Consider the following 9,140-nt stretch of genomic DNA (forward strand, 5'->3'; position numbering starts at 1 on the left):
TGGACGAGGATTAAAACTGGTAGGCGAGAATGATCATGAATGGGAGGTAAATCAGTTGTTGTTTGCGGATGATACTGTACTGGTAGCAGACACAGAAGAGAAGCTTGACCGACTAGTGACAGAATTTGGAAGGGTGTGTGAGAGAAGGAAGTTGAGAGTTTATGTGGGTAAGAGTAAGGTTATGAGATGTACGAGAAGGGGAAGGTGGTGCAAGGTTGAATGTCATGTTGAATGGAGAGTTACTTGAGGAGGTGGATCAGTTTAAGTACTTGGGGTCTGTTGTTGCAGCAAATGGTGGAGTGGAAGCAGATGTACGTCAGAGAGTGAATGAAGGTTGCAAAGTGTTGGGGGCAGTTAAGGGAGTAGTAAAAAATAGAGGATTGGGCATGAATGTAAAGAGAGTTCTATATGAGAAAGTGATTGTACCAACTGTGATGTATGGATCGGAGTTGTGGGGAATGAAGTGATGGAGAGACAGAAATTGAATGTGTTTGAGATGAAGTGTCTGAGGAGTATGGCTGGTGTATCTCGAGTAGATAGGGTTAGGAACGAAGTGGTGAGGGTGAGAACGGGTGTAAGAAATGAGTTAGCGGCTAGAGTGGATATGAATGTGTTGAGGTGGTTTGGCCATGTTGAGAGAATGGAAAATGGCTGTCTGCTAAAGAAGGTGATGAATGCAAGAGTTGATGGGAGAAGTACAAGAGGAAGGCCAAGGTTTGGGTGGATGGATGGTGTGAAGAAAGCTCTGGTGATAGGAGGATAGATGTGAGAGAGGCAAGAGAGCGTGCTAGAAATAGGAATGAATGGCGAGCGATTGTGACGCAGTTCCGGTAGGCCCTGCTGCTTCCTCCGGTGCCTTAGATGACCGCGGAGGTAGCAGCAGTAGGGGACTCAGCAGTATGAAGCTTCATCTGTGGTGGAAATGTGGGAGGTTGGGCTGTGGCACCCTAGCAGTACCAGCTGAACTCGGCTGAGTCCCTGGTTAGGCTGGAGGAACGTAGAGAGTAGAGGTCCCCTTTTTGTTTTGTTTCTTGTTGTCGGCTACCCCCCAAAATTGGGGGAAGTGCCTTTGGTATATGTATGTATTATTATTATTATAACAATAATAATGATAATAATAATAAATAAATGTAAATTATTATTAATATTATTATAATAATAATAATAATAATAATAATAATAATAATAATAATAATAATAATAATAATAACAATAATCACTGGTGCCTCTCGACGAGGGGAAAGGTTTAGTGCATGCATGTTATGTGATTTCATGAGGATCCTGTTTGGAATAATAACAAGTGTCGACCAGGAAATGATTGCCAATAATTACCTATAATTGGTCATGAGAAACTATTCCGACCGCCAAATTACTTTCGACTAGAGTAGTTCTATTCTTTCCTTTTATCTTTCTTTATTTTTAGTTTGAGTTAGTAACTCGTTTTTCAGGTGTGCTTTCCTGCACCTATTCTTTTCTTCGTTATATTTTTCTTTTCTTCTATATATATATATATATATATATATATATATATATATATATATATATATATATATTTATATATGTGTGTATACATACAGTATAGAATATATATATATATATAATATATATATATATATATATATATATATATATATATATAAAACCCTTATATAGTAAAGAGCAAGTGCCTCTCTCTCTCTCTCTCTCTCTCTCTCTCTCTCTCTCTCTCTCTCTCTCTCTCTCTCTCTCTCTCTCTCTCTCTCTGTATGTATATATAAGTAAATAAATATATATATATATATATATATATATATATATATATATATATATATATATAAACCCTTTATTAGTAAAGAGCAGGTGCCCCTCTCTCTCTCTCTCTCTCTCTCTCTCTCTCTCTCTCTCTCTCTCTCTCTCTCTCTCTCTCTCTCTGTATATATATATATATATATATATATATATATATATATATATATATATATATATATATGTGTGTGTGTGTGTATTCATATAAACCATAAATACCTCTCAATATCGAATTCGCTCCGCCTCGGAATCAAAGACCCAAGGGGAATTAACTTTATGGTATTAGCTTCTGGTGGGCCAAGGATTTGAACCCGGACCAAGTCGAAGTTAAGGTTCCAGTGACTTACCACTTGGCCATTTTAAAGCTTTGGTTGGGAGTTAAAAGCGTGAGCATATTTTAAGAAATAATTAAATATTAGAATATATATATATATATATATATATATATATATATATATATATATATATATATATACATACGTATATTTATATATATATATATATATATAGTTATATATATGTATATATATATATATATATATATACATACATATATATATCTATATATATATATATATATATATATATATATGTATATATATGTATATATATGTATATGTATATATATGAATATATATATATATATATATATATATACAGTATATATATATATATATATATATATATATATATATATATATGTGTGTGTGTGTGTGTGTGTGTGTGTGTGGTGTGTGTGTTTGAGAGAGAGAGAGAGAGAGAGAGAGGAGAGAGAGAGAGAGAGAGAGAGAGAGAGAGAGAGTGTAAGTTCTCCAAAGAATAGCATTGAACTATAAAATGTCATTAGCTTTCGGCGACTTCTAGCTGGGACCCACATTGAAATAAAATGTTTGTGTGTCACAGAGAGAGAGAGAGAGAGAGAGAGAGAGAGAGAGAGAGAGAGGAGAGAGAGAGAGAGAGAGAGAGAGAGAGAGAGAATTTGCAAGTTCAAGGCATGCCATAAAGCGTTAAAATATCATATGCTTCAAGTGGTTTCAAGTGAAATGAACTGGATAAGTAAATTAGGATGTTTGAGACGAGGAAAAAGAAAAAAAAAAACAAAAAAACAGAGTGCGTAAAGGTTTTTTGCGGTTACCTTGACTTATAGAACTTGCCTTTTACGTGATAGGTGTTTTCTTGTGTTTAGTTCACATATACGGACGCACAAATACGCTAATATGCAGAAACACACACGTGTTTTGGTAATATGCAGTTGAGCTTGAGACAATAGTTTCTTTTGCCTTCTTTACGGTAAAGAAAAAGATTTCTTGTATTCTGTACCTGTCTATATTTTTAATTGCTTGGTTGTTACATTTAAGTGGGCTTATACCAGCAAGGGCCTTTAGTTTGAAATTAGTATCATTAATATGTAAGCCCTTGAACCGTATTTTTTGTAAGTAGATTCAGCCCACATACCTTACCAATCTCTTCGGGCCTTCAAGCCTCATTAGCCATAGCCGCCTCTCAACAAATTATAATTTTTTGCCTAGATCGACAACCATCGAAAGTATGTACTTTCATAATGAATTCAGGTGGCCATCTACTCTGCCCATTTCCTCTGACCTTCAACCGATCTGCGTTTAAAGCCATCTGGTTACACATTCGGAGAAGAGGGAATGGGCCACTGGGCACAGCCAATGCGACACTAATAAGTAGTTCGAGGGCACACCTAATATTTGGAGCTAAGGCTACCTACCCCCTTCAGCCTTGTACCATATACGCTACCCGCCTACTAATGAGCTTCGTTGTAAATGCAATGGACTTGTCTTGATATTGTCATTGATTTAAAAGTGATTTAAAGAAATGCAGAATATATTTTAATTCAAAGCATAAATCGTCTTCTATTGCAGTTGGCGACCCAAATATATACAACTTTTCAACTTCGATGTATATTTTTTTTGGTGTTGAAGAGTGGGAGTCGAAAGTAAAAGTGAGATTTACGCGTATCTTTTTTTTTCTTTTTTTTATTGTTTAGGAGGTCAGTATCTAGGAGTTTTTATAGGAATTAGTTCCTATTATTACTTCTGAATCAAGTGTTTGTTTTTATACAAGTGGATTATTGTCTTATTGTTCTAGAATTTTATGGATTTTTAATCTTTACATAATTTTGTTTTCGATTATGCATACACACTTTTATACACACATATAGATACATACATACATTCATATAGATATACAATATATATATATAATATATAAATATATATATATATATATATATATATATATATATATATGTATATATACATATATATATATAAATATATATATATATATAGTATATATATATATATATTTACATATATAAAATTTTGCATATACATATGTATATATATATATATAATATATATATATATATATATATATATATATAATATATATATATATTTACATATATAAATTTTGCATATACATATGTATATATATATATATATATATATATATATATATATTTCAGTATATATATAAATTGTATACATATACATATAAGTAGATAAATATGTGAAAAGAAAGCTAGATAGCTATGTAGATAAATACGTCTATAAATGGGATTTTATAACTAGGAGGCATCATTCCAATTATATCCTATATCCCCATCTTTCCTATTTCTTCGAGAAACTGAATTATATCAAGTGCATTCAGAAGGAAAAGAAAAAGAAGACAAAACAAACGCCTCTCTCTCTCTCTCTCTCTCTCTCTCTCTCTCCCTCTCTCTCTCTCTCTCTCTCTCTCTCTCTCGTTACGAAATCCCCTCATAAAATATAGATCGATAAAAAAAAAATCGTGGGAATGTTGCCACCGAGTGTGTGTGTTGACCGCGCTTGCTCAATATTTGTGGCTAAGCGCAGAGGAGAGGTTGGCCGCTGGCTTTGGAGGAGGTTTCAAAATTCGGAACTTTTCCAGTGGTACGTTTGACCAATGAACGTGAAACGCTCCTGGGCTTCGTGTACGGTATGTTTATTGCCTAAGGACGTCTCTCTGATAATTAGAGTTGGGTAATTATCCAGTGGTTCCTAATTATTCCGTAACAAAAATCTGAGTTAGTTTAAAAGTCGAGTTTGGGGCATGCAAAGTTTTGGCGTAGTTTTTTTTTTATGGAAATGTATAAATGGTGTAAGAAGGGGTTTAATTTCATAGTTTGACGAATCTGTCTATTTTATTCCAATTTTTGAGCCATTATGTACGTATCATTAAAATTAAGATTAGATTCATTTCAACCTTATGGGATTTTAATGTAAAAATGCACACCTACTGTACATACAGAAACGTAAAACTCCACATACACACACACACAATATATATATATATATTATATATATATATATAGATATATAATATATATAGATATATATATATATATATATATATATTGTAAGCCTTTCTGTAACCCTTGTTGGAAAACTCCATTAGTTAGGGAATGCATTCCAGTGCCGAAATGAAACGGAAAAAAAGAACCCTAAAATAAGAATACCAAGTAGCAAAAATCTAGACACTCACAGATAAATGATAATGTTGATTAGATATTAACAGAATAACAATGAAGATATATATATATATATATATATATATATATATATATATATATATACATATATATATATATATATATATATATATATATATATATATATATATATATTAACCTAGTGAACATAGCGCGTTTACACTGGATTTCTGAGGTTTCACTGATCAACTGTTATGATAAGAAAGATCATTCCACATTTTGATCACAGGCAGAATAAAACTTCTAGAATACTATTTATTACTGAACATCACTAAAGAAAAGGCACGACTTAGAATCAACTGCATACCTGATACTATGTGGTGGACGGTTTGTGAAGATCTGAATGTGTTTTAAAGAATCATATAAGATAGGGCAGCAAGCAGTTAATTGGACAAGGGTGCCAGAGGTTGATACTATATTTAGTTTAGGGATATGATAGATCATAAGTTTAGTCCAAGTATTTAAGTTGAGAGTCAGCTATTGAAGAACTATATTAAGTATATGGGAGAATAAAAGAATTAGAGAATTTCCTCATGATACAAAGTATTCCAAAAATCTTGAACCACTTTGGTAATATTATTAACTGACTTTTGTGTATTGAATAGAGTGAGAATTAAACCTGTATCTCAAAAGATAATTTTTTATCATGAATGACACCTAAAATTTTAAATGAGTTGCTTCTAGTTAAAGGAATATTGCCAATGAAAATATCTAATGGAGAGGTTACAAGGTCCATAATTTGTACCGTGCAATGATTAGCTAGATCTGTGACAAGAGATTCAGCAACCTAAAGTCTGGATGGAGGTGAAGGGATCAATACATAGAGAATAGCATTATCTGCATAAGTAACACACACACACACACACACACGCATATATATATATATATATATATATATATATATATATATATACATATATATATATATATATATATATATATATAGTATATATATATATGTGTGTGTATATATGTGTGTGTATATATATATATATATATATATATATATATATATATATATATATATATATATATATATGTATATATTTATATATATGTGTGTGTGTTTATTTCATATAAGTATTTATGATGTTCATTATGTATGTTTTATTTTTTCTCTCGAAATCATATTTAGAATACATTGCAACTGATTGTTTCAGTCCCTTCTTTCATTTATGTAAATAATGTCTCTCAACATCTGAATTTGCTTATTAATGGAGTTTGTGGGTAAACTTGTTACAGTATCTTGCAAGCTTTTCAGCTTAATGGCTTCTATTCTTTCTTTTAGGAACGCCTCTGACCATTTCAACAATTGTCTGTTATGTCTGAAGTCCCAGACCTGTTACTAATGCCACCTGCAAAATCTCCTTGAATTTTACAGCATTTTCCTCGATCGCCTTTATAGACTAACCAGATCCTTTTCTACAATAATTACTTTCGTTAAATATATCTCAGAACCTCAGGAAATTATTCTTGCCACCATTAAGACTTAACAAAATCTGCTGTAAACTCCTTTCTGATACCTCACTCGCCTCTGTAAACTCATTCGAAGCTTCTTATTTTATCATTCGGTGTCGAGTGGTGATACCTTAATGTGGGGAAAGGGTTTGCGTATCGCCATAATCAGCAAAGTTGTACTAGTCAGGGCCACCCATAGTAGATTGGGTTTGGTGTGAGCGATCAGACAAAATTTCCCACCATCACCAATCCGCAGTTGGCCAGCGTGGTGATGAAAACGGGCCAAACCCCAGACATGAATAAGGACATGCCTGAGGCCTTCATTCTGCAGTGGACTAGAAACGTCTGCATTTGGTTTTGCTATTATTGATAGCGTTTCATGTCCCCTTTCCCTTTTATTGCTGGGTCGTCATGGATCTATTTTCTAACCCTTCTTCCATATATTAAGCCATTACCTCTTATTTTCCCGATTCAAAAGCTTGATATTAGTTTTTTTATCATATGATGTAAGTGATGTGATATGTGTTGTCTCTAAATAGGGCAAAATCTCAGAAAAATGTCGAAAATAGTTATAATATTTGATTTTAGTATTTATTTTCCTCTCTCTCTCTCTCTCTCTCTCTCTCTCTCTCTCTCTCTCTCTCTCTCTCTCTCTCATAGGCCATACGACCAGAATATAGGCAAATAAAATATAAGTTTAAAGCTTATAGAAAATTACAAATATTATTTTCTATTATTAATCTTTATCAGATAGATGATTTTCAATTAACTCACATTTTTATATATATCACATTACTATGAAAGCTTGACTGCACTGGATACGTCATCAACGCCTGTGAAGCCAGATAACTCAATGAATAAGGGGAAAAACTATTTTAGTGATAAACATTAAATAGAGAGCTTATTGTAAATTCAGAGCGTGAAGAGAGTCAGACCTTGGTTAATTGTTTTACTGAATTTTCTGGATGATTTTCTCCCTGGACTAATTGGGGGTTATGTGACTTTGCAATATCAATCACAATGGAAGTCAGGCTGGTTCTTACAAACATTTATCGCTTAATCAAACAGGTTTTGAGGTTGGGTCTTGTTTCCCAGGGAATTAAACGCAATTTCTCTCTTTATCAAAATCGTTAGTTTTGGAGTCTGATTAAAAAGGCTGATGTGACCACTTTTGCTGATAGCTAGTCTATATCGTCGTTACCATTATTATTTTTTCTATTATTATTATTATATTATTATTATTATTAGCCAAACTACAATACTAATTTTAAAAAATGGGGTTCTATAAACCAAGGAATCTAACAAGGAAAAATAGCCCAGTGAGGAAAAGAAATGGGGAAATAAATAAACTTCCGGGGAAGTCATGAACAATTGATATGAAATATCTTAAGAATGATAACTAAATTAGAATAGATCTTTAATATATAAACTATAAAAAGAGACTTAGGCCTCTCGTCATTCTGGCTGTGAGTAACTATTACTTTAGATTGATGTAGATTTACTCAGCATTGCTTTGCCATGTAGATTGTTTAGTCTATACATGCCGGCCTCTTTGTCATAAATAGAATCAGATCTCTTTTCCCTTCTTGCCAATGACTATTTTTAGTACAAAAGTTACCTCAAAATGTGGTAGTAAAATATATGAAAATCTAACCGACATTCAATTAAGATTAAATACTGAAATTTATCAATTACTCGTGCCAAGATTGTAAATAAGATTTTGCTTCTACAATTTTGTCTGGAATTTTAATCAAAATTGAACGTTCACAAATAAGATAAAACAAGAAAAATCTATAGTTATAATTATCATAATTACTATTATTACTTATTCTAGATGATGAAGAGCATGCATTTTTCTCAAGAAAGCAAGTGCCCTTATTTACACATCAGTCACTCGGGGATTACGTTTGTTAGTATAGAAAGCACACACCACTTTTTGGCATTCCACAAACACCATCACACATGAATTCCTTTCTGAGGCTTCCCGTAGCCCAGCATCACTTCCGTTATTTATAAATAACTTCCTCTGTTTTGGGACGAGAGAGAGAGAGAGGAGTAGACGTTTCTTCACATGCAATGATTGACGATTTCATTTCGCCTTCTTGGCGAACTTCTCTCTTTTTTTCACTTATGCTTAACTTATATCCTAAGGGTCATGGAATGTAAGGCTTACCACAAGTGTTAATCTCATCCTCGCTTCCCCTTTTTCGTCTTAGTTGCGTCACAGACACAACACTACTGCCACACCCATGCGTTCGGCGGCCCCTTTTATATCCTCGGTGGGCCGTGACGTCACAAGGGCACTACGCTAGCGTGAAAGTTTTTATCGGGCTTTTGAAGCCGCCTCCTGTAC

General features: G+C 33.0%; 1 protein-coding gene across 1 annotated transcript in view; it reads right to left on the reverse strand.

Annotated features, from left to right (window-relative positions):
• The window catches only part of LOC137657624 (protein enabled homolog), a 21,996-nt gene extending 12,901 nt beyond the window's left edge, over positions 1-9,095 (reverse strand). The window contains exon 1 of the mRNA XM_068392002.1: positions 8,961-9,095. Coding sequence (XP_068248103.1) covers positions 8,961-8,978 — 18 coding nt within the window. The 5' untranslated portion in view covers positions 8,979-9,095. The remainder of the gene's footprint in view (positions 1-8,960) is intronic.
• Between the last annotated feature and the right edge of the window lie 45 nt (positions 9,096-9,140).

The sequence above is a fragment of the Palaemon carinicauda genome, chromosome 1 (genome assembly GCF_036898095.1).
Source record: "Palaemon carinicauda isolate YSFRI2023 chromosome 1, ASM3689809v2, whole genome shotgun sequence".
NCBI classification, from domain to species: domain Eukaryota; kingdom Metazoa; phylum Arthropoda; class Malacostraca; order Decapoda; family Palaemonidae; genus Palaemon; species Palaemon carinicauda.